General features: G+C 44.2%; 1 protein-coding gene across 1 annotated transcript in view; it reads right to left on the bottom strand.

Moving 5' to 3' along the window:
* Window positions 1–14081, bottom strand: part of GFOD1 (Gfo/Idh/MocA-like oxidoreductase domain containing 1) — a 71042-nt gene extending 56961 nt beyond the window's left edge. Inside the window, exon 1 of the mRNA XM_063402749.1 lies at window positions 13458–14081. Within this exon, the coding sequence (XP_063258819.1) occupies window positions 13458–13710 (253 nt within the window). The 5' untranslated portion in view covers window positions 13711–14081. The remainder of the gene's footprint in view (window positions 1–13457) is intronic.
* Between the last annotated feature and the right edge of the window lie 13320 nt (window positions 14082–27401).

A 27401-nucleotide genomic window follows, 5' to 3' on the forward strand; every position in this document is an offset into this window, starting at 1 on the left:
GGTGAGAGCTTTCCCATCATTGTAAAACTTCTCACGGGAGATGTAATAAGAACAGGGAAAAAAGGAATGCCACTGGTGTGTTAAAGGCTCTAGGATCTGCAAAGGTGAGAACCAGAGGAACACCAGAGTTCCATCCCCAGCTGCTCAGTGTTCTTCACCTGCTCCACCCCTAAACCCAAGAAGGAATAAAGAATGACTGCATTTTTGTGGGAAAGAATTTGAGTTACATGAACACAGGGCGATACCAACATGAAAAAAAAGATTAAATTCTCCTAGGAAATGTAGAGGTAAATCTCAGACTGCTCCACACAGGCCTTTTTTCCTCTGATTTCCATATGTGAAAAACAACAAGCCAGTTGAAATCACTTTAATCTTACCAAAATGAACATTTGACCACAAATACCTGAATTTTCACTGTCTTGTGCCCTGTGAAGCAATTTACAGTTACTGGAGTATCCAAACGAAGAAGAAACAAGATCCAAGACTCAAAATTCAAGGCATTTTAAATAATATATTTGCCAGTTTCTCTACTTAAAGCACATAAGGCTTGATGTTCCCCATATCAGCCAGGGCATTTTAATTACTATCCTAACTATTGTCTACATCAATTTATGCCTCACAGTCTTGTAATTACAGGTTTAGAGACTGGGACAGTACAGCTACATTAAATCAGACGGAGGCTCATGCTACACAATTCTCCTACTAAAGATACAGAGTTTGTCTCAGTCCAAGACAAACCTTCCTCTCTGGCCACATTTTAATTTTTTTTTTCCAATCAAGAAACTATCCCCACTGTTTGCTGCAAGAAAACTGAAGCAGCACACTTACCCACACCAATTGCCCTAAAACTAGTTTCAGGTCATGACAGGCTTTACAGTGCCAGACCAGCCTGGGAATAAAAGAACAGATAACAAGAAAAAGACAGACTGGCAAGGTGATCTTATTACTACAGATATATATTCTGAGAACAATGCTAAATTACAAATTAATATATTTTATTTGCTGTCAGGACTGGAAGAATGTGACACCCTTGTTTTTTTCTGCATCAACAGTTGAAGCAATTTCATGAGCCTATTGCTACAGCACAATCCTATCTGAAGTTTGTTGTAGAGATTTTTGATACAAGGACAAAGACTATATCTCATTACAACCATGAGAGTATAATCCACATGATCTGCTTGCCTCTTACAGACTTCCTAGCTGCAAGCACCACATAATCCACATGGAATACAGGTTAATGTACTAAGACCAGAAAGACAGTTAAAAAAACCTAGATGTATCCATCATCCTGGTCCAGAGCCACAGTGCAAGTAAAACTAATATTCTCTAGGAGTAAAAAAACCAGTTTCCTGTACTTCTCTGCTGTTAATTCTTTGATGCATCCTTTTCAATAAAGAAATGGAAATGGAAAACTAATTCCTCCCCAAAGTAAGCAAAAGCCTCAAAATCCAGTCTTTTGTCATTAAACCAAAGAGCTCACAAGGCCAATTAATAACTCACTTGTTGCATTGCATTTAAGACCTTTCAAGAAAGCCTTAAATGATTTGCCAAAACCTGGTTTAGCAGTTAGAGCATCATCTCACAATTTTCTGTCAGGCACCAAGGAAATGAAATGTTTTCTAATGCCTATTTCTTTATTTACCACCTCAGTGAAAAGCAGTAACACTCATATCTACCTACTAAGACAGTGCAATCCCATCTAGTGCAAATTCCCTGTAAGCACAGGGAATACTACATGCAGCTCCAGCAACTACCAGCACCCTACTCACTTTCACCCAGCACAATCAGATGATTTTGCACAATCCAAGAGGCCATACACAAGCACTCCACAGGCTGAAAGTTTCCAGACATGAAATTACAGATCTTTTTTGATACTTCATTCAAGCACTCCTAACAGCAGCTGCAAATCTGAACTTGCTCCTATCAGCTTGAGCTGCTGCTTGAGGTTGTATTTGCAACCAATGTTATAGATGTGTATGCTGCTGTCTCTCTTCCAAAACAGCAGTTGCTGCAGTCAGCCCAAAAAGGCCCTGTCCTTTTGCTAAAGAAAGGGATTTCCCAGTGCCCACAGGGCCATAATAAATACTAAAGAGAAACTCCATACTTCATTAAAAATACACAAGTCTCCCAGCTGCTGAGCCATCGCTGCTCATAGTAAGTTGTCTAATTAAGATTTTTTTTGGTAGCATCTATTAGATAAAGGTCCAACACAGGAAAGCTGATTACTGACATTAATAACCCACAAAATATTCAGTGCCTCAAATAGCCCTTGCAATTCCTTCACGAGCTGCCCTGTACACATTAAAAAGGGACACCAACAAGAGCAGCAGCAGAGGTTATTCTCTGCTGTGAACCAGGTTACTCTGCACTCTTCCCACCCTGGTTTTAGAGGCCCTGCACAACCATCCAGGGAAAAGCCCTGACCAGAGTGACAGTGACTGCTCCTCCTCCAGCAGCTCAGACGTGCTTCCCGTGATTATCATCCACTCACCAGTGCTCAGCTGCAGCAGTGAAAGAGAAGAGCAGACCTCAGAGGCCTCACCTTCTGCCCCTGCCACCAGCTTCCCACAAAAACTTCAGCAAGTCTCTTCATTTCCCTGTGCTCTCTGATCCCTGGTCTGTAGTTTTGGGCATCCTGAAAGATGAAACCACCTTCAGGAAGGCAGGTAAATGCAATTTAATTAAAACACACAACCTGTGTCACAGAGAATGGAAGCTCAGGACAGAAATTCTGAGCCTTAATTCTTATCATATCACTCTTGCTTAGAACAAATCAAACACACAACAAGGGTATAGTGGAACAATTTTATCCCCACCTGATACATAAAGGGTCAGATCCCTCTGCACACAGATGGAAGCAGGTGTGGTCTCAGCAGCTGCAAAGACATCTGTGCACACCATCAGGCCTTGTGAAGGATCACCTTCACCTACATGAACAAATCCGTAATTCCAAACAACGACGGTACAATGACAATTACATTTATATGACAAGCTGAGAGACAGCACTATAATCACAGGCATAAATAAGTCTGCTAGACAGCATCAAATCTCACAAGCAAACAGAACAGCATTCACGAGACAGAAGCAAGATGGCTTGTGAACACAATTTCCTCATTTCAGGCATACAGTGTGCAGCAGTATCTTTTCCTAATGGCTATGTGGTGGAGTAAAAATTAGATTCAGAATTACATTTCAGGTCCATGGTTCTCTCAAGCTACGTCAATAGTCACAGGCCATGTCCACACGTGCATTGACTAGTTTAGCAAAGATGTCACCCCTGCAAAACAAGCATGTCCTGACACAGTTTTTTAAATAGAATTCTTCAGCAATTTAAAATTCAGGACACGTTCTCATGCATTCGGATAATGCTATATCCAAAAACTAGTCTCAGAGAGAGTGTTGCTTAGCACTCTGCCTGAGAAGAAAGTCTTTATCAAAGCATCTCATACTGTTTAACCACAAAGCATCTTTCCCAGCACTAAACTGTCAAGTTCCTTCAAGGCAAGCAGCAAGTCACAAAAGAGTTCTGCAAGCTCTGTCACACGCATGTAGTGACAGATTTTTGCAGGCTATGGCTAAGGTATCTATGCACCTCTGCTCCAAATGTTTTCCATCTTATTTTTCACTCGTACAGGCTTGCTGCCATAATATGCTATAGAAACACAACTATATGGAGTTACGGAATTGCACAGACGTAGCTGTATCTTCAGATTTCTTGATGAACTGGTTCAAAAGCAGTTTGCAAGTAAATTCCTACTTACATGAATTACTGTGCCTTATAAATATTCTCTATAAGGAATAAGTGATTTTTGTCTTCAAGAAGACCACTTGTAATCAAAGGTTTGCAGAACTGTGTCCCAAGACTCTCACCAATCATTGCCTAAATTGACAGAGATGCCTTTGCTAAGAGGACACAGGTCTGCAAGGCCAGGCCCCTCTCCCTGAGGCACAGGTGGTTTTTCTTTTGGGCCACAATGTATTCTCAATAATGCCATCATAAATTTCAAGTATTTCATTTGATCCGGAAGAGCTTTAATTGTGTTTAGAGTGCAGCAAGCACGATCAGAATCAAAGCTTCTACATAAAATTTTCAAGCACTTTTTTGGAATTTATTTTGATGCGTACAAGCTTAGCTGCAATTGTTTCAGATGTTCTATTGGCTATTTTCTCTCCCCTTTCCTATCCCCACATGAAACACTAACAGTTGCATTGTCTTTTATGGGCTGAGGAAGTGAAGGAAGAGGAGGGACTTCCAGGAATTTTTAATTTATATATTTTTCACTTTAACTTTTTTTTTTCAATTTTATACCTATATAAAACTATTTGCAGACAGCAAGAGAAAGAATTTGGAGTGCTCAGCCAGCCCTTGGTTTCACATTTTTAAGCAACATCACTCCAGCACAGCAAGGATAATTACTATTTTATAGTTCTCTCTCCTTGCTTGACTCCATTTGGATTTTGAAAAGCTCTCTATATTAAGGCTTCTCATTAGCCATGTGAAGCCCAGTACTTAAGAAACAGTATTTAATTCAACCATGACCTCCATTCTGGGCATTTCCTGGCAAAAAATTGCCAGTTGGAATAGCTGAAGACAGCCAAACATTCACTGCGAGGAAGTGCCAAAACAAGGGTCTTTATTGCTGATAAAAGCCATGGAAACATCAGAATGCAAAACAAAGGTGCTGCCTTTTTTTCACTTCCATCTGCTTCACTAACGCTGTGGCTGCTGCTGTGATGGAATTGAAGGCACCAGTTTCCACCCTGAGATAAACTCGAGCACAGCAGCAAATGACAGAAGCAATTTTACTCCCTGTGTTAAATCACTATGTTTACTCTTACATTACTACCAAGCAAGTTCCTCACATCATGTTCTCATTTTCTGTGCTCTTCACCATGCTCCCACTCAAGTGTGATAAAAAACGAACTTTTATCATTAGCCCTGGCTATGCTAAAACAAAGGATGCTATGGTCTATTTCCAAAGCAGAAAAGGGGATAAACTCTCAGGCTCTGCAATTCCCTACTCTGCGAGTCAAAGCTGTGTATTAATAAGATCTGGTGGTTATGATATCCTGGATGCCAGTTCCCCCCTCTGGAAGTGCAGCTATCCCAGGCATCCACAGCACTCAAGCACAACTATGCTTACTCTTGCCAGGTGGATGAGTCTTGGCTGACATGGGTGGTCATGGCCAGCCGTGCAGGGCAGCAAGGTTCATCCTCCTCTGCTCTTCACCCCTTTTACCACAGCCAGCTCCTGAGCAAGCACAGAAGTTTGGAGATCTTTTGGAGACTTTTGTTCAAAGGTCTCCAAATTCACAGTGACCCAAAAGCCAAACAGAATTCCCCACAGTGTCCACAACCACAAATGACCTGAATGAATATATGCCCCACCTTTATGCAGAGCTGGACCCACACCCCTAGAGCTGGACTGTACCTGTGCCAGCTGAGCCCTTGGGAGAGGGATGCAGCTGACCTGTGCACAGGAGCAGGAATAACCTGCACCACAGACTGGTCCACTGCGCTGGCAGAACAGCGCTCATGCCAAGTCACGCCCGCTGGACTTCTAATGACCACACAGCAATTACTGCACTAAAGACATCATACCCCTTGCAGTCATAATTATACCAGTACAAAAATCTATGTGCAGACCAGGCCTTAAATCACTTTAGGAAACCTACACGAGGGATTGTCCATCTTTAATTAAATAGCCATTTAAATAAACTTATTTAAATCAAGACTTAAGACCTGAAATAAATTTTTTAAGGAGTGTGGTTTTGTTACTTGCATGCATGCTGACCTTGCAAATGAAGTCAGTGACTTTGACAGCTCAGCTCACTCTTGGGAGCTCAGAGTTAGTTATACAGAAAATAAACAAAAAGCAGTGGGGTAAACACTTCAGTGGTCTGAAGCAACAAGAACAATTTATAGCCACTCGAAATAGTGCTGTGGCAAACAGATATTAACAGTGAAGGGGGTTATTGCACTGCAGTGGCCTTGTGAAAAACACCCATCTTGGCCATCCTGGAAATTTAACTCCATTTTCATCCTTGGTGCTCTGCTATCACTGTTGCACAATGGGCAAAATCTACTGCACATGCAAAAGGAGAGTAAACCACAATATAACACAAAATAACACAATTTACCTAGTTTTCAAACAAAAGCAGATAGAACAATGTATTTAGTATCTTGCAGAATTTTTACCCTGCCTCCATCAGGGGTTGTGCTCAACTATCCATGTCAGTACACACAGCAAACCCCTGTCACGTACTGTCAGCTTCAGGCATGAGGAGGCTTTAAGAAAAAAAAAAAACCACCACAACAACAAAAAAGCAAACAAAAGAGAGAAAAGGGGCAACTGTGGGAAGCTTGAAAATCTAGTCATTTTATTTGTTCAACATATTTTCCTGTCTCTGCATTTATCTACATATTCTTCCTTTATTTATTATTTAATAGTCTTTCAAAATCTGGAACAACAGAAGCAGCTTGCAAGTTCTTCCTTTTACCTACACCACTGAACACACTGCAACTCAAGCAACAAGACAAAGTCACAGAGGGATCAGACAGCTCAGTACCACAGCAGACATCACAGTGGCCACTGCCTGTCAAGAATGAAGGCACAAAGAATGAAAGAAAGAATAACAACAACAACAGTAATAATAAAATCCGTCTTCTGATGTTTCCCATGTTAGAGGAGTGCAGTAATTTACTCTACAAGTTAAATAATTACAATACTTAGCCTGGGCACAGCTCCAGCAGTATAAACACACTTTTTATCAATACCTTCTCATCTTCTCATAGAATCAAGGCACATTTTCTGTTTGTGAAACAGCACAGCTATACAAAAAAAAAAAAACCTGCTGCACAAGATATTGTCTATGCGATACTCACTGTATGAACTGTGCCATCAAGTGAAAAACAGAAGGAGATCCTCACTAGCACAGCCACAAGGCTAGACGTGCATGTCTACACCACCAGCACCAACACCCGCATCATTCATGGGAGATATTTTACCACTTCCAGCCCTTTTTTGCTCAACTCACACTAGTCAAATCTTCCTCAGCCGAGCCAGAAGCCATGCCCCTGAGAGCTATTTATCTCTTATTTGTTTGCAGCATCAAATCAAGATATTATTGTGTTGCTAATGCTGGTTTGTCACTGTAAGCACTGACAAAGGTGCCCTGGGAGGACCTGTGCTGGAAACAGCCCTGGTGTGCACCAGCCTTTGAACAGATGAGTTTTCCAGCCCCGGAGATGGTAAAAGAAAAAAAAAAGAAGCTGCATTTGCCACCATTGCTAACACAATGCAACAGCAGTATAGCACAATAGCGTTCAAAGCACACTGAAATAATAAAGGTCATAAGGATTTGCCTACATAAAGATTTACCAAAAAAGACAACAGCAGCCCTGACACATATATTAAAAGAAAGATTTATCTTCAAAGTATCATCCCTGATATGGGCTCTGCCTAACAAAGCATGACAGATCAAATCAAACACTGGCAGGCGTCAGCACTGCTCTCATTTTCTTCACTTCAACACGCCAAAGGTCCCAGCCCCTAGCAGTCAAGCAGATGGAAGAAGGGTGTCTGTGCTCTGGCACATTTTACCATTTAAATCACAGGGAGAAGCAGGGCTGCTGAGGGCTTGGGCTGCCATTTGTTTTCAACCAACTCACCTACAGAGCACAGTAAAATTTGACAGCAGACAGTAACCAACCAAACTTGAGAGATGCTGCTCTCCACATCTGCCCTCCTCCAGCTGAGTGGGCCAAGGCTACACCTGCAGCCATCCTGAGGAGATCAGCCCTACGCACTTCAGTTGCCCACACTGGTCTGCAGACAGCATCTTGGGATCCCCAAGGCCAAGCACTCTGTTTACATAGGGAACACATGCAGCAAGATACACTGATCTGACTGCACACAGGACTGCAGTAGGATCTTCATATCTAACACAGTTTATAACAACCACTTCCATCACTAACCTGCTGGGTTTCAGGCTAGGCACATTTGGGTGTGTCATCACAGCATGAGCTCAAGTGCCCCAGTATTCCAAGTCTGTTCCATTCTGGGCTCCCAACCCACCTACCAGTGTAACAACAAAACTGGTGGCTACTTTCACACCAAAGAGAGCAACTGGGAAAAAAATGGAAACACACCTTTGACTTGAAGGTCAGAAAGGAAACAAGAGGTGGGGAGGTTTCTGTTACTATTATTTTTTTTTATTAGTTTTGTTTTTAAACCTGAACAGTGGTCTTTACCTCAACTGTCTCAGAGGCCAAATATCTCTGTAGGAATTTTACAGGAATAATACTGGCATTAAAGGTCTGTCCACTAAGAGAAAAAGGTCAATGGAAGAGTTGGATGCCATTTTCTGTGGTATACCTTCATCACTCGAGTGGAAAGATGACATGCAGCCGATTACCAGCAAGCTCTTTGGACTGCCTTTCCAATAAATGTAAAAAAAAAAAGGCACCACAGCCTTTGCTAGCTCTGCTGATTAAAGACAGACAGCACTTCATCTGACTTCTTTCGCAGTAAGATGACCATAATTCACATTTAATATGCTGCAAAGTCATCTGCCTTCCAAGCACAGGAGCGTGTTCTGCTCAAAGTCACTGCTGTTAGGTCAAATTTAAACTCAATATTACAGGACAGAAATTACATTGCTATTAATAATAAATACTCATGATAATGTTTTCCCTTAATAGGGCATCTCTCCCCCAAGAATCCTAATACTTTATCAACTCTGGACTCAGTTTTATCCACTGCTACAACCCTAACATCTGCCTGATTTGCATGGGTGCAGAGGAACATAGAAATTAATTAGAGATTGCATCAGATCTGTAAATTACTTCACTGCAGCCTGATGTTCCTCCCACCTCCTCAGAGGAAGATCCAGCCATAATATTGTCAGTGCTTTAACAAGGAGTTCTCACAAACACACTTTGAACTGCAGGCCTATACTGCACGCCTGTGTGGTGCCAGTGCTTCCTGTGAAGGGCTGAGAAGGTAAGGATCTGAGCAGTACTATTTATGTTGCTCTCTAAATAAAGATGCTCCCTCATGACCACGACCAAGTATAGAAGAACCACCAATCAGCAAAAAACTTTAAGTACTCCTTAAGAGGAGCAGCTTCTGGAGTGCTAGGAAAGTCATACTCTGTGTAGTCTCCAGGCAGAACAGACTCCTACAATGCACTACTACTCCTACAATGCACTACAACGTAAACATTTTAAAACCTAATACTACGTAGACATGGCTGCAAACACGTGCAGTAAATACTCAACACACAGCTCAGGGTTCCTGTCCTTAGCTTGGGATGAAAGAATAAGCAAAACAACTCTAAATAGAATCAGTGATAACATCTCCAGAGATATGCTGAACATCTGGTATTTGAGTCTTCTCAAAAGCAAAACATTTGCTCCCCAGAAACACTTCTGTGGAACTCAGAAATAAGTTCTCTTTATCCAAGCTGACTTGAAGCAAACACCAGCAGGACCAGGCTTATAGAAACATTTGTGCCTTCAAGATGAAATGTCACCAAGGTCTCCTCAGAACGTCACACAATAAATCACTTCACCTGATGTGGCAGCTCCTCAAGTCTCACAAAGCAAGCATTTCAGTCAGGATCTGAAGAATGTCATATCTAATTGACTGGGGAGGGATTACACTGGGAAAAGTCATGTGCTGACAGTTTTGAACTAGATGGAGGCTCATATCATTGTGTCTGTACTAGCAGCTCTTCTTTCTGATGCTGGGCACAAACAGGCACTCAATAGGTGACATTTTATCCCTGTATGCAAACACATCTCTCCTGCCTGATGAGGCCTGGGACATGACCGTACTGCTGAAGTACACAGGGAGGGGAAAGAGGACAACTTCTAGCAAACATACCAAATGTTTCAGCTTAGTGAAAAGGGAAACCACCCCTATTCAACAGCAGGATTGTTCTCAATGCTTACCTCAATATTCACCCATTCTTTCTTGACCACCCACCAGCACGTCAGTCAGGACATCAGTTTTGTATTACACTCCAGGGAGGGAATACAAAGCAATATTAAAAATAGCTCCTCAATGAGCAGAACAGACTAGAGGCAAGAAAAGGAAAGGGTCAATCAGGCCCATTTTGTAGAAGCAAACAAGGAATTTGATTCCTTTTATCCAAGAGTGACAAAGGCCATCAGAGTATTTCTCATAAAACACCCTGGGTTTTATCTGTGCTTTTCGTCACTGTTCAAACCAGCCTGGTTTCCAGTTCTCTCTTGATTTCTCAGTTGGTTCCAAAGACTTGCCCAGCATTGATCCTACTCCTAAGAAAACGACCACAGAGTCAGATGCAGCTCAGGAACCTGTTTCTAATAGAGATGGGCAGCAGAGGTTTAGAGGAAAAGCTAACAGGGCAAGTCTGAAGCATTACTTTTCCCATTTTCTCCCCTCAACAGCTGCCAGGAAGCCACAGTTTGGGCACTTCCTCAGCTGGGGCATGTATGCATGCATTTCTGTTTCAACAGCAGTTGATGGGTCACTGTGCCAAAAACACATTTGAAGCAACAACACATCTACATGTCAGGTGCATCAGTGAAAACAAAACAACTGTGTCCTTGCCCCCAAGTGGCCAGAGTTAAACACTGCTGTGGGGACACCTGTTTCACCCCAACTTCATCTCTGGAGTCTGCATTAGAAATAGGCCAGAGGGGACTTAATGTGCTGCAAATTCACAGTGCAAACTCAGCACTAGATGGGTGATGGAAACACCACCAATTGCTTCCTTGCGCATTTACTTTCTAATAATGAAACTTCACCAAATGAGAACAAGGCTTTCGGAAACAAGACCATTCAAAATAAAACATGGGTACCAAAGGAAAGTTGGTCCATGTCTCTTCCCAGGCTAGATATGCATTCTGTAATAGAGAAGCCAGACATCTTATAAACAAGCAACTCATGATTTCTCAACTTCTTCTACTGCAATGCAGGATATGATGCTTAGACCTCCTGAAATCTCCATCTGTAAAACCTCTGGTATACCCATCTATGTCCTATCACTAGATGCTACACAGTAATTTTTGTGTGAAATTTCAAGAGTAAGGAATGTTTTTTTTATCATTTGCTTTCTTCAGTGTATACAACATTGCCCCTGTTTACCAGAGACTTCTGAACCTCCCACTTGAACTGCAGTCTCTCCCACAAACCAGAAAATTCATTGATTGAAGCAAAATAATCACTCCAGGGTACAGCAGCTCCCAAGCCATGAAGGGCAAGCAGGACCAGGAGACAGAGCTGCCAGCAGAGAGATATTCCTCTCAGCAGTTTGGCAACTGCTGCTCTAGCTCCCTGTTTGCACCTATAAGAACATGCAAGAACTTCCATTGTTATAGACCCAAGGTCTGTATTAAAAAAAAAATTAAGAAAATTTACCTCTGAGATAACTGTGAGAGGAGTTATTTCTAGTCCAAGATGTATTTTTGTAATAATCTTTTAAGTAAAACACTATAAGAATTATCAGACGTTGCACATTATCATCTTGTAACCTGTTTAGCTCCTGTTTAATGACCATTCCACGCATTTTTACACAAACTTGGTCTCCCCTACAACATACAAATAACAACTGCTGGGGGAAGGGAGGAAACTCTTTAACTAGAGGTGAAAGGAAACCAAGAATGGTGCTGTTCTAATAAACAGGGAGAAAACACCTTTTTTCCTGCTCTGGTCTGTTGCTAGCAGACTGCATCAGAAAGTTACCATTAACATCTCAGCTACATCAATTCATAGAACCATTCATAAAATCAGCTCATGTTTGAGGACAAACTTTTTTTTCTTCTTTAATCTGCAAATATTCAGAGAAGGACAAAACATTATTACTTTATTATGCTAGACATGTGTCTGGCCTTCTGAGAAAAGGCACACGAGTTGTATTTCTTTACTATTTCAGAAATTTTGTTCTTCTGACAGATGCCTTGCCTGAAACCTCATAGGACTCTACCTCTAAGAGCACAAGACAAGCTGGGACACTTCCATGAGCAACACCTGCAGGAAGAGAGTGTCACAGGAAAACTGACACAATTGTCACCAAATTATTGTGTGTCAAATGTGGAACCTCGTTACCTCATACTGTCCTTTATAGGTGTTTTGTGGAATATGTACTTCTCTATTACAAATTCATTCACATATCATTCTGGCAAGCAGGTCAGGCTTCTGGTGCAACCATAGCATCTTCAAGAAAAAGTCAAGTGTATTATAACAGAAAAGCCAATCGTCTGACTGAAAGAATAAGCATTTCTGAGTACAGAAGGTAACACTGAGCAAAGATTCCAGACAAATGCCTACACTGTACTTAAGCCAGGATTTTTTCTTTAGGTACTGACTTAATTTCCTTAATTGCATAATTTTAAATGTTGAAAACACTAGCTGGCTGCGATGTTAGCAGCATTTGAATGGTGACTAATTCTAATGAGTGTGCTAGTAGCAATTTAACACTAGGACACAGCACACACATTTATGAGGCCGAGAGCGATAGCAATCAGCCTCCTTAGCCGCAGCCCCAGAGCCGAACCTGCCACCCTGGCTCATAAACCTCCACGCTCTCTGCAACCACACCTCACAGCTTTTTCCTCTCATTTTCACTTTCTGTCACCTATATTTGAAGGGATAAATGAAGACTTCGTTACTGCAGAGGGTGCTTCCACTAAAATCCATCGGAAAGCCAGCGTCCGAGGACCAGAGATCGCGAAGCTGGAAGAGTAAAGCCCAGACTTGTGCTCACACAGGAGAAAGCGAGATGCGGCCCGCTTTTGCACGCCTGAAACCAGAGCAGCTCACCACAGTGCATGCCTACTTTTTCAGTCCCTCCTTCCCTTTGTACGTGAGCTTCGCTAAGCCTCGGGTGTAACAGCGCTTCCTCTGCTGTCACCGCTTCCTGCCTCCCTCTCCGGCTCGCCGCTGGGGTCCCGGGGGCAGCGCGGACACCCGCACCCCCCGAGCATCGCGGGTGCCCAGGGCGGGCGCGATGCTCGAGCCCCGCTCCCCTGACAGGCGCGGGTGGGAACCGCCGGGCGGGACGATTATTTCCTCCCTTTCACCGCGACTTTCCCCTTTCCACCACGGCACGGGTGACACCTGCTCCCGCCTCCCGCACTCTCGGGTGTCAGGCCCGGCCCTGCCCAGGCTTGCCCGAGCATCCCGGAGGGGCGGGTCCCGGTGCCGAGGAGCACACCGGCGGGGACCGGGCACACGGGCTGTCACACCGAGCTGCCGCAGCGCCATCCCCCGCGCCCCGCCGGTCCTCTCGGCCTGCACCCGCGGCTCGGCCAGCCCTCCGGGGACACGGGGAATGGGGAAGAGGGCCGAAGAGTAAAGCGAAGGGAAAACTCCGCGCTGAGGGGGGAGGTTCAATTCCATTCAGCCCGAGGCGAGCGCGAATCCCGAGCCCGAGGCGGGGTCGCCCCCGCGGCCGCCCGCACTCACCCAGGGTCTTGACGGCGACCTGCCGGGTGAGCGGCGGCGGCAGGTTGACGCAGACCAGGTCGACGTCCTGGTGCAGCAGCACCTCGTCGATGCGGCTGGTGTAGAAGGGGACGCTCATCTCCTTGGCCAGCTCCTCCGCCTCCTCGGGCGTGCGGCCCCAGAGCGCCTTCACGGCGAAGCCCTCCGCCTTCAGCAGCGGCACGATCACCCGCGCCGTCAGCCCGGTGCCGAACACCCCCACCCCGGGCAGCATGGCGGCGGAGAGGCGGGTGGCACGGCGAGGGGAGGCGAGGCGCTCCCTCCTTCTCTCAGCGGGGACAGGGAGGCAGCCCCCGCTCGATTCTGCTGCTGCCGCTGCCGCCGCCGCCGGGGCCGGGACCAGCCGCCCCCCGCCTCAGCAGCGCCGCGGCCGCCGGCTGCCGCGCCATGCCCGCACCATCACACAGAGCCCCGCGGAGGCGCCGGCGCTGCGCTCCCTTCGGCGGACGCAGGGCGCGCAGGGGCGACCGCCCTTCCCCGGGCGGCGGCGCGGGCTCAGCGCCGCTCTTCTGCCATGTTCGCCGGCGCCCGCTCGCCGCCGGGAGGGCGGCGCGTCGCTGTCACCTCCCGGGTGTTCCTGCACGGCCCGCACCGCCCCCGCCGCGCCATTGGCGGCCGCCCGCCCCGGCACCGCCCCGCCGCCGGCACCGCCGCCTCGGGAGCGGCGGGAGCGCCCGCCCGGCCGCGCTGCAGGCATCGCCACAGGTGCGCCCCGCGGCACCGCCGGGGTTTGCCGTCCGCCTGGCGGTATCCGGGCATTTCCCTCCTTCCCGCACCTCTCCCCCCACAGGAGAGCATCTGAGGGGTCGTGGTGATGGGCAGTCGTCCGAGTCACGCCCCAGTGAAGGCACAGGAGAGCTGGGAGAGCCACAGCGGCAGACTGGGGTGAGCTGGTCGTGTCCATTGCCCTGCGGTCCGGCTCCTCCTGGGACGGTCCTCCAGAACGGAGATGTCCCAGAGCGCGAGGGGAGCTGCCCTGAACCCCGAAAAGTGCCGTGCACGGGGTCAGATTCCAGCTCTACCTCCTGTGCTTCCCACCGCAGCCACTCGCCCGGGATGCCCAGCTAAAATCTCCACCACCCATCCCACACTGGACTGTTGTTCATTCACTCCCCTTAGAAATATCAAGACTCTTCAGCTTTACTGGGACATCGGTTCTCCCATTTTTCCCCAGCAGAGCATCAATATGACAATCCCCTTCTCCATGGGTCTACTTACACAGCTCAAAACCCACGAATTTGCTAAGGCGGCTTAGGAAGCTTTAGCTACTGTTGCTCAGTCCACAGCATTTGTCCAGGGTCTCTGGAGGCCTGGAAGAAGTCCAGGCAGGGCAGTAAACAGACCAGGCATATAAAGTTAAATTTCCTGTGGGCAGAAATCATGCCTTCTTTGTAGACCTAATACTTGATGCTATGCTCTAGGTCTGTCTCAGGAATGCCGGGTTTGCTGAAGGCATGTCAGGGATTTCATAAGCAGGTACAAAGCTTTCATTACATGGAATCACAGAATCATAAAATCACAGAATGGCTTTGGTTGGAAAGGACCTTAAAGACCATCTAGTTCCAGCCCCCTCTGCCATGGGCAGGGACAATTTCCACTCCATCAGGTTGCTCAGAGCCCCATCCTACCCGGCCTTGAACACCTCCAGAGAGGGGACAGCCACAGCTTCTCTGGGCAGCCTCTTCCAGTGCCTCGCCACTCTCATAATACAGAATTTCTTTCTAATGTCAAATCTAAACCCACCTTCTCTCAATTTAAAACCACAGTCCCTGTCCTATGACTTCATACCCTTGTAAAAACTCCCTTTCCAGAAGGGGAAACCTTCCAGCACCACCGGCAGTGCCCTGGGCCAGCTCCTGCTCATCCTGTCCTGGCCCCATCTGAATGCTGGGCCTCCAGAGCCACTCTCCTCCCAGCCTGGCAGCAGGTGAGGACCGTGGTCCCCACTGCCTCCCATGGGTCTGTGCAGACCTCATTCCCACAGAGGTGAATCTCTGCCCTGCTCTGTGCACAGATCACCTGGGGTGAGAGCAGAGCAGCTCTTGTGAGTGCCACAGTTATCTCACTGCCTGACTCTTTAAAAAAGAAAAACTACAAAACATCCTGCTTCCAATTAGAGAGTAAGAATTAAGACCTTTTTCCACATATTGTCTTCCTTACCAGTTCCTAGGAGAAGGGAAGAGAAGGGGAAGGAAGGAAAGGGAGGAAGGAATGAGAAAAAGTAAAGGGAAAAGGAAAGGGTAAGAAAAGACAAAAGAAATTAAAAATGTTTCCTATACAAGACTTCTGGAAATATGCCAGGGCCAATGCTGGAAATACAATCCACCAGTGTTCAAAAAAACTAGGCTTGGAAGCTTCATACTCTGTAAAAGAGGTGGGGTGGTTTTTTCCCTGCCACCCATCTCACAGCAAACACTTCTTTATTACAAAAAGCAGAGACACTGAAAGGTTTGATGCAAGTTAAACATGTTTTGCTTTTCATGCACTATTAGCACTGAAGTGAAGAAGATGGATACTCTTCGGCTTCTGACAATTGAAATACAATCCAGATCTATTTGTCGGAGAACCGCAGGGGTATTACCTTTCTTTACAATGTGAAGATTGCTTTTGGGCTCTCCATTCAAACCTGCTGATAGGGGTTGTTCCCAGGATGTGAATTTGGAATATCTGTCTTGTCTTAATTGCCTGTCTGTGCCTAATGAAAAAACCCAGAAAAGTACCCAGGTTACAGGAACAGGCTAAATATGTGAAGGTTGAAGAGTAGATGCTATGTGCCTGTTTAGCCAATATATAGCTTTTATTATTTTAGTAGGCACAAGCCACTTTATGAAGTTCTGTGTAAGGTCCCTGTTTTGGGAAATATGCAGTAATGCATTCAAACTGGGACCTGAGGCCGAGGCAATGAAATTGTTACATTCTGCTATGTTCACTGTTTCTCTAAAAAGAATTCTTCCTTGCTTTACTTTTTAATTTCTTTTCTCCATTTAGGTTAACATAACTTTGCAGAGTTAAACTGGGCAGATGCAGATGGCACCTAGCCCTCATCACTCCAGCAGCCAAGTCACCCTCTGAGCAACCTGAATTATCACATCTGCAGCAGCACTGTGTTCCCCCTCATTTTTTGCAGGGACATTTGGGGACACACTGCAGACCAGTTGTATTGGAGCAGGGTCAAATTTTTCTCAATTAACTGTGTGAAATCGGGCCACCTATTGCCAAGCCTGCCATCCTCAAGGTCACCCAGAAGGACTGAGGGAAGCCAGTGAAGGACAATTGACTTTCAGAAATGCAGACCATGTCCTCACTATGCTGTAGACAACTGCAAACGTGAGTGAAAGCACAGTCTTTGCTCAAATCCTCATCACTGATGCTGCCAGTTACTTCTGACTTGAAATCAGAAATCTGGGCAAGATTTATTTTGTGCAAAACAAAAGAGATTAAGACAACAACAAAGTGCCTCACATGTAAGATCCTGTCTAAGGACCAAGGTTCCCCAGGTCCAGTGTATTGAACAAAAAAGCCTCTCAAATTCTGTACGTCATACCTGTGCACTTTAAGCATGTCGATCTTGTCAAGAGAGCCAGAACTTTGTTCTTAGAGTTGCTAAAGCTTCCTTCAATAAAGACACACCCAGAGATTTCTCACAGAGAGCGTGATTTTGTTCATTCTTGATTTTGCTTCTGAAAAAAGAAGTTATTAGAATAAAGTTTCACATAGAAAAACATAGAAGTCTCATATATCCTTTTTCTGTTTCTATGTTCTGTAATGAATCCTGCAGGAAACAAATAAAATGGCAGTCACAATTCTGTTCCTTTTACTTATTTCAGTTTTGTGGCTCTGGGTCACTATACTCTACAATGGACATAAGAGTTGTATTACCAACGTCTTGTGAGAAATCCCAACTCAATAGCAATGCTACAGAATTCTCATACAGTTGTTTGCAAAAATTTGAAACTGTCTTACTTAACTACCTAAAAACTGCTTTATTTGGCTTTTGTATTTAGTTTTATTGTTATAAAGGTAGCTATTAGGTTGAAAGTACTAGATACAGGAGGATAAATAAAAGGTGAAAAAAATCAATCAAGCATACATGACACGGAAATAAGGCTTATCTGTTAGCATTATCTGTAAAATGCAGAAAGTTGGTGGTCTCTCACATGCAGATAGCACTTAGCCAATAAACATCCTCAGTTTACTTTTCAAATGTGTGAAGGCATCTTCCCACGTATTGCAGAGCTTTCGATTCTAGAGCCTGCTCAATTCAACATAAAGATAAGATCCACCTGATGGAGTACCAGGAACCCACACTGCTTTTATTTTACTTCTCTATACTTAAAGATCTGTTATTTTTCAGATTTTTAAGCATTTATCCAGTCAGAGTTCTCAGTCGTGTTTCTCAAACTTCTCACCATCCATCTGAAGAAAAAGGGAAAGAGCTGAATAAGACATAGCTTCAGAGAAACCCTGAAATAGAGCTTGCTGTCTCTCCAGATACTTCTCAATTTCCAGGATTTTAAGATTAATTAGCTCATTTCCTTTTACATAGATCAGTGTCTTTAAACATGAAACAGCTGTGAATTTTCATTAACCACTCAATTCCTTCTGGGGTATGAGGTTAGTGATCACCACTACTGGGCTTCTTTTATAACTCTGAGGTTGAAATTATTTGCATGGAAATAATATTGCTTCAGAGATGGGGGAAAAGTGGTGATTCAAACCTGTCTGGTTCTCCTACTCAGCTGTACTGACTCATCCACAGCTTTAATGTGCAGCATGAGAAAGGATGTCTGAGATGAGTTGCTCAAGTTCTTTTTTACATCTAATGCCACACAACTGGCAGTTTCCCAAGCTGACAGGAATTTGTTCTTGTGAAGAGTGAGTTTGTTTTTGTGTCTCTTTGAATGCATTTCCACTGAGACAATCCACAGAAGTTCTTGCCCTGAGTTCTGAAGGCAGAAATTGCTTTAACATTTGTAGTATTAAATGGCCCAATGTATAACAGAGAAAACTAGAGTAGACCACATTGCTAGTAAAGGGTTCATAATGCATTCAGCCCTCTTCTGTTCTGATCAGTGGGAACTGTGACCACATTTGGGGTCTCTGAGCCTGTTCAGTACAATTTCTATGTTTATTCCTTCCCACTTCCCAGAGCCTTTTAGAAGATGTGTATGCCGAGCGTGGTGGGCTGTGAGAAAGCTACCAAAGCTTCAAGAAACCACATCACAAACAAGATACTTGTGAATGCGTCGCTGCTCTGTTCACCAAGGCACAGAGGAGGACCTAAGCAAGAACAATTTCCACTCTTTGATTATCTGTGACACCCTGTGAAGACAAGTGTGTGTATTCTCACCATGCAGGTGGAGAAACTAAGGCTCAGAGAAAATGAACACAGTGTTCTCTCTTGTTCTCTGTTGGGTCTTCTTGGGTGCTTGAGGACAACTAGGCACCCAAAACAGGACACTCAGCTGGCATTCACTTACAGTTCTGGTCTGGCTGGCTTTCCTAAGCTCCCATCAATCACAGTTCAATAACATGAGGAAGCAGGTGGAGAACCTGGTACCAGAGATGTACATGGGATCACCTGATGAAAGCAGGGGGTAGACACAGCTACGTGGGTGCAGCCAGGACCCATGATGGTGTAGTATGTGCTTAAAGCTCACATCCTGGCAGAAACACGGGCGTGTGCAGGAGCCAGCAAACGTGCGAGCACCGCGTCATCGCAGGTGTTGCACGCACCTGCTCGTGAAATCCCTGCCATGCCTCAGCAAACCCGGCATTCCTGAGACAGACCTAGAGCACAGGTACTGGCTCTGCAGAGGAGGCATGATTCCTGCCCGCAAGAAATTTAACTTTATGTGCCTTGGCTGTTTGCTGCCCTGCCTGGGCTTCTTCCAGGCTTCCAGAGACCCTGGGCAAATTCCATGCACTGGGCAGCAGTAGCAAAAGTTTCCTAAGCCACCTTAGCAAATCCATGGGGATTGAACTATGTCAGTAGACCCACAGAGAAGGGGATTGTCATATTTGTACTTCACTGGGGGGAAAAAAGCAACAGTGGGAATGAGTCATAAAGAAATTCTTAATTCTGAAGAATGGTTTTGAACCTAAGCAGTAGTTTGTGTCATATCACACTTGTTAAGTGCTGTGCAAACAGCTGTAATGTGCAGCTGAAATGGTTATTATTTTAGTATTATCGCATTGCATTGCTTCCAGGGCATCTGAGATGTTACTTTGGGATGAAAATAGCAGAGAATCATCACTTTATAAGTCATGCAGGAGTGGATGGAAGGGAGCATGTGTTGCAATTTCTAGACTTCCAAGCCTGGCCATGCAGGGTGGGATTTGAAAGGCTTCAGTTTCTTAGAAAGCCCTCCTTTATCATAAAGTTATGGAATCATAAAATGGTTTGGGCTGGAAGGCACCTTAAAGGGCATCTAGTTCCAAAGCCCCTGCCATGGGCAGAAATACCTTCCAGTAGATCAGGTTGATCAAAGTCCCATCTAACCCAGCCTCAAACACTTCTGGGGATAGGGCAGCCACAGCTTCCCCAGGCAACCTGTTCCAGTGCTTCACCACCCTCACAGTAAAGAATTTCTTCCTGATATCTAATCTAAACCTGCCCTCTTTAAAACTATTGCCCCTTTTGCTGTCAATATCTCCCCATGCAAAAAGTCCCTCTCCCTCCTTTTTCTAAACCTCCTTACTCCAATAAAGGGCTGCAAAGAGGTCTTGCTGAAGCCTTCTTTTCTCCAGGCTGAACAACCCCAGCTCTCTCCGTGTCTTCACAGGAGAGGTGCTCCAGCCCTCTCATCATCCTTATGTCCTCCTCTGGACTCACACCATACGCTTAGCATAGTTTCTAGGAGAACCCACTCCTTGATCTTCCAATGCACTGGGGCGAGGGTCACCTTTCTGTTGTTTCCTAGATCTTCCTTCCTCGCCTTTCTAAAAATGGGAGCAATGTTTCCCTTTATCCAGTTACCAGGAACTTCATCTGACTGCTGTGACCTCTCAGATGTGATGGAGAGTGACAGCAGTCAGTTCCCTCAGGACCCTGGAATGTATTTCATCCAATCTCATAGACTTGTGATTATTCAGCTTCATCAAGTGATCCTGAATTTGCTCTTTGCTTATGGTGCAAGGCACACCACTTCCCCCACACCCACACAGAGGATCAGGGACTTGAGAGAAGCAGGAAGCCTGAGGTAAAGAATTCATTGACTTCCTCAGCCTTCTCCATATCAGTTGCCACCAGTTCACCCCTCTTGCTTCTAAGGGGAGTACACTCTTCTCGGCCTTTATTTTCTGACCAAAGTACTTATTGAATCCCTTCTTTTTCTTCATATCCCTTGCCAAGTCCTGTTCCAGCTTTGCCTTGGCTTTCCTGACCCCATCCCTACATATTCAAACCATATCCCTGTACTCTTCCACCAGATCACTTGTCACTGCTTCCACTGCCTGTGCATTTCTTTCTTACCCCTCAGTTTGAGGAGCAGACCTGTGCTCAGCCATGCCATTTCCATCCTGCCTTGCTCTATTTCCTACACACCAGGATAAGGAGCTCTTGTGCTCCAGAAAAGTGGCCAAGGAGTGTAACTCAAGACTGCTCCATGCTTGAATCAGTCGCCTTCCTCCTCAACTGTCCTGTCTCAGAAAGTAGTTGGGATTTCAATGTGACTTGCAAAAAACCTTAGTGGAGAGAGCTATGGAACAGGTTTTAAAGGAAAATATATCTGTTGCATGAATAATTTTTAATTGTCAGATGTGCTAAATACTGCAGGCTTGTACAGCCTTCCAGGATGCTGCAAATTACTTCCATTTCACAATGGAAAACCTGCTGCTGTTTAACAAAAGCTGGATTATTCAGGCAGAGTAGGAAGGAATATCTGTCTACCTGTTGAAACAAGCCCATATCCTGTGCACACTAGAAAGATACTGAATCCCAGGTGCATTTCTTTCTTGGAAACAGATGAACGCAGCTGATTGCCTCTGGAGAGTGCTCTCATCTAATGGAGGCTTGTGTCCTGCTGCTGGTCTTTATATGTATATCTTTTAATGATATTCAGTACTGAAACTTGCATTTTTCCTCTAATCTGTCCAGAGGTCTGGATTGTTAGCTGCCTGGACAAAATGAAATGCCAGCTTTCTCTTTCCCTGCTAGGAAGGGAAATGTACTGAGGGAGTGGTATTTACTGCATTATCTCCTGAGCTCCCTGCCAGCCTGAATTATGATCCTATGATCCTAGGCAACCTTCCTCATTTGTTTCCATTTCAATTTTGAATTTATGGCACAAGGAATCGGAGGTGGATTGGTACTGTGATTATTTTTAATCTGAAAAATAATGCAAGTTACTGAGTCTTTCTCTTTTATGCATTGAGAAAATAAAATAGAGAAAACCCATAAGTCAGGTTCACACCAGCACTGTAGCACGAGCAAGGTTAATGCCATTTGCTTTCAGAAATTTTCAGATATTGGTGTGCCTCTGCACAGCAATTGCTCCCTTAAAATCGTGCTCTTTGAGACTGTAAAATTGTTAAATCTCAGGCCTTAGATTTGCCAGCTGTGCTGATATTATTGTGTTGAAATCTGGCCTGTATTACCTGCTCTGTGACCTTGCTTCATTAAATCAATAATGGTCAATCACGTCTTGTTTAATTACACAAAGGGTAAATTCAGTCCAGTCCAGTCCAGTCTCTAGGCTCCTGACTCTTAGCTATTTCTCCTTTATCTCCGATAGTAAATCCATTGTTTTTTGTTATTTCTGGAGGTTCTTTTTTTCAATCCAGGCAGACATTGAACCTTTGCAACGTCTGCAGTGAAGAAGTTGAGAGTTGTCATTCTCAGGAAAGCAGCAATGTCTGCTGGTCAGAGGAGGAAAGCCTGTCCATTCCTGGGATCCCTTGAGTTGCCAACCACAATGGGGTGAGGAGAATATGCTGTCAGGTGTTTCAGGGAATCAGAAACTTGGAGCACAGGTTTCCTGATAACAAAGACAACATCAGATTTTTTTTTCTTTTTTTTTTTTTCTCTCTCTCCTAAGAGGCAAAGGTACTTCATGCGTTTTTTGAAGCTGGAGACTTCCTTCTTGAAATCAGCCTTAATTGCTTCCTCTTCCTCTTTCTGCCTTGCCCTATATCTGCCATGGTTCAGAACAGGTCCTGCCCTTGTATGCCCAAATGAACACAAGTAAAATGATTCCTGGTATCCAGGCCTGAATCATCACCATCAAAATGAATAGGAGAGAGTGACTCTCATGAAATCTGCAAACTGAGGCAGGCAACCAGGCACCGATTTTAATGAGGTTATACTTTTGGGATGGTCTTTCAAATCACAGCTGCTGGAGACTGACTCCCAACTCGAGATAAACAGATAAAATTTCCACACAAGAATCCCTTGTTAATATTTAAGCAAGACCTAATCTCCATCTTGAAATTAAAATACATCCTTCAAAGGAAGAATGTTTCTTCAAAAGTATTTTAATACCTCGGATAACTATATATATCATCATCAGGCTTCAGGCATTAATCATTAGGAATAAAATGAATACTTAGCATTTTAGAAACTGGTGCAGCAACTCTGGTTTATTAAATAAACCCTCATGAAAGGACTTCATAGTTTTTCATCTGAGTGAAGGCTATGGCAGGGAACTTCCATTTGTGCCATGTCTCACCTATAGTGCACAGGATAATGTTCCAGCTGTGTACATCTTCTAATGCTTAAGGACACACCACCTTTCAGTGTAGGACAAATGACCAAAAGTGGATGAATGAGGATCTCCCAGTAATAGGGGAATATTTTTTTTTAATATTAATAAGGCTACGTGATAGCACTCAGCACTTCTAATATTAGAAAGTCATAGCAACAAGGAAAGTAGGGCAGCTTTAGTAAGGACAGTATGGAATCACGAATCTAATGCAGTACACATCAGGCTGTGTCCCACATATACCCTATGTGGGACACAGCCTGGTGTGTGACTGTGCTCCTATCGATTTGACAAAAGACGAAGGAGGGTGCTGAATAAAGCAATGCAATAACTGGCAGTGCTAAGGTTAATATGTCTGTCAGATGCATGAAATTTATAATTTACCATGAAAAGTTAGGCTGGTTTTAATCACATTTGCAAATCATTTTACAAATCCAGGTTAGAGCCTTTACCCTCAGACTTTAGACTTAACCAGGTTTGATTGCTCAGAGAAATAGTTTCCAGTGGAGTGAACTTTGTGATTGGGCAAGGCTCAAAGGCACGTCAAAAATATGCATGAAGCACTTTGCAGTGAAATCATGCTCATTTCAAAAGGAGAGATGCTCAGCTTTTTTTTTCATTAATTTCACACTTGAAAAAATGCAGACATTTCAGATACCAACTGAGGGAAGAAGAGTCTCTGTGATTTAAGCAGTGAAATGTGATGTTCTCATCCTTGCATTGTTTTTATCATTTCAGATATCTGAACAAAGAATCACTGTGCTGTTCATCTGGCATAGAAAATGGTCCAGAATTAAGTTGTGACTCATTTTCATGACAATTGAGGAGGAAATATCAAATCTTTTCTCACTGAAAATGCCCTAAGCCTAGATTCAAAGCAGTTTCATGTGGGTGCAAATCCTGCTCTTCTCTGCATTAAACTCCCAAAATATGCACGGCCACAAGGCTTTAGGATCCTGCAGTTAAGCTTTTCAGTCAAGGCAGACAAATCTGCCTTGAGTCAGTTCTCTGCCATCAGACTTGCAGTGGAGCTAAGCGGTAGATAACAAGTTTTAGCAGCACCCAATGTCATCTCCTGTTTCTCTTTATCCCCAGGCAGCACATCACGCAGCGGTATTTGATCTGAATATTGATGGCTGCCAGCGCGTTACACTCTGCTTGTTTATTTAAAAAAAAAAAACAAAACAAAAACAACACAAAACTAAACTAAAACTGAAAGCAATGGCAAACAGTCTTAGAATAATTCAGAGGCAACGGCTGGCATCAGGGAATTTGGTAACTTGCATGCACAGCAACATACTAGCAGAAGGACGTGGCTGCCCTTGGAAGCGCCCCAGAGCTCCCTTCCTATTCCTGGAAGGAGGTATAATTGCCGTGAGTGGTTTGGTGGGATTTTGAAACTCCCTCACGGGCATCCAGAGGAGTTTTGCTGCATTTGGGCTGGGCTGGTTTAGTACAAAATGTGGGCAGGATGTGCAATGATGGAGTGACTCTGACAGTCAGGCAGAAAGGAGGGAAGAAGTGGATAAATCCCAGGTAAGGAGCAGCACAGTAAACAGCCTCTTTCCCTGGGGTGAACCAATGTATCAAGGCTGCTTTCCTTTTCATCCCCTAACTTCCCAGGATGCCAAACCCCATCTCTCTTCTTTTCTCCCTTCAGATGCTGCAGGTCCCAGTTTCCTGCATGTTCTAGAAGTCTGACCTGTTCGGACTTGCCACTCCATGGAAATCTCAGGTTCCTTCAAGCATTTGTGGTCAGACCCACCTGCTGCTTTCAGAGGTACCTCTCCATCCCCAGAGGTGTGTGAGGAGCACAAATGGGACAAGGGCAGAGAGGTGTGTGTTTGGAGAGGTGAAAGGCCAGGCAGAAAACACAAGTGCCGGGCTCCTGGGAAAGGCAATAGAGAGCAAGATGAGACAAGTGCATTTCCTGGAGGCTGTCTGTGAGGAAGGGCTGGGAGTGAGGGGAGGTGAAGTGAAAGAGCAGCCAGCAGTGACAGGGTTAGCAGCCTGCCTCCTTCCTCCTCCTTCTCGACCGCAGAGGCACGAAAACTCCAACCTCCTGTTGTGAAAAATGAGCTTGGGTGGAGTGATTCATGTGTGGGGGATTTAAACAATCTATTTTAACTGTCACTTAAAGGAGAAAGCAAGTGACCTTGATTCATGTTATCAGGGTTTTTTCTGTTCTAAATTTGTATTTAATCATTTTTGAAAGAGCAGTTGAAGCTTAGTAGTTGGTAAACACTGAGATTTCTCCCACAGCACCCGAAGAGTTTTGCTGTATTTCATAATTTCTTATTTTGCTGACTCAAAATGTGATATGTATATGTTTAAATACTGAAACAAATGACATTTTTATTCAAATGCTTATGCTTTTACCTTTTAAATGTTTAATTTTTTACCTTTTATTATATAAGAAAAGGGCAAATTGTATTTTGTACTTACTAGGTAATTCAATTATTTTTCTTAGTAGTTATGCTGAATTGCCTTTGGATAGATACCAAAAGGCAGCATTGCTTTCCATTATCAAATAAAGTCATATCAAATGATTTGAATATGAAAAAAGAAGATGTCAAAACACATTTTGTATTTAAAACCGACTGTATTATTCTACAAAGAAAACTGATGCTTATGAAATAACTGCTAACTAGTGCTTAAACAGCCTGGGATGAGTAGATCTTAGTCCTGATGTCTCAGTTGATTCAAAGACCAGTGGGTAAGGAAAAGAAATTTACAGATCTTTTCAGTTGTAATTAATTTCTCAGTTCTAACAAGTTGTCAACCACGCTAAAATGAAGAAACTGAAATACAGGAAATACCCTTTCTTCACTTGTGATAAAGGCTCCAAGTGAAAAATGCTTGTTTATCACTTCCATAAGTGTTTGTCCCAGCTCGCTTCATGCCTTGGCTCCCCATTTCAGTGCTCTGTCTTTCTTTAGATCCTTGCTAGCAAACATGTTACTGAAATGCTGAGCTTTTAATCTGAGCAAACACTGGACCTCAGGTGTGCCCACCTCCTCCCAAGCAAGGGCTTTCTCTTGTGAGCTGCAAGGTCATAGCTGGCTTAGGAAGGATGGGATTACTCCATAGGAAGTGGGAGGGAGAGGCAAAGAGCTGCTGGGAGCCCGAATGCAAGAACAACTTTCCAAAAGGTCAGAGTTGGGATTTCCCTCAGGGCACATGGGGGGTTTGAATTTGATTCTTCTACAAGTTGAACTTATGCCCTAAATACAGAGTTCACGCATAAAAGGGAATGTACTGTCACCTCCAGATTTGCTGTCAGGGGAGGTGAGATGAATTTTGACTCCAAATGCAGAACAGGTTGAGAAACACAAGTTTGGGCATGACGGTGACAAAGGCATGCATTGAAAGTGATGCTCCTCAAATCCAGAGCAACTTCCATCTTTTAGGAAACAAATCAAAAGGCTGTTCTATGCCAACACTATCACAGCAGCTTCTCTTTGCAGCCAAAGACAACTAGGGATGTTCAGTATTTGTATTTTCCCCATTCTGACTGTTCATTATGCCTTTGGCAATATTTTAATTTTGTTTTTAAGCTATGGCACTTCCCACAAATCACCTTCTGATATCTTGCAGACTGTTAGTAGCTTCCAGACTGGAGGTTAAAAAGCTTTGGCCCTGAAGACTCAATAACTGGAAAACTAACTGCACAGAAAGTTTGGGAGCACAGAATGATAAAACTGGATTTGTGACTGCCAAAAATATTAAACTTTCCTAAATCTAGCATAAAGTATGTTTCCATGTCACAATCAGCACATCCCAAAAACAGAAACCAGATCTTCTGAGTTTCAGCCCAAAGCCTCTCCACTGAGCCATGGTTACTGCATCTGCATTAATTTTGCATTCCCACACCTGGTAGAAAAGCACCGTTTTAAAGCCTTAATTCCCAGTGAAACCTTCATTAACACCAAGAAGCTTCCAAGATATCCTTAACACTGCTGACTGACTCCCAATTTACTGCTCTTGAGTTAAACTTGTCACACAGGTGGCGTAAGCTGAGCATTTTCAGGAAAGAGGTTTCTCTGTTTTTTGTAACACGTTTGTTAGAACCATCCTGTTTCCACCAGGGGAAGTAGATTATTCACGCCATGCAACCTTCTCTGCCACATTGTTCATAGGCATTGGCTACCTTCCCACCACTGGAGGGAACTAAAACTCATTCTGGCCAGGCAGTCCAACCTCC

Source organism: Prinia subflava, chromosome 1, assembly GCF_021018805.1.
Source record: "Prinia subflava isolate CZ2003 ecotype Zambia chromosome 1, Cam_Psub_1.2, whole genome shotgun sequence".
NCBI classification, from domain to species: domain Eukaryota; kingdom Metazoa; phylum Chordata; class Aves; order Passeriformes; family Cisticolidae; genus Prinia; species Prinia subflava.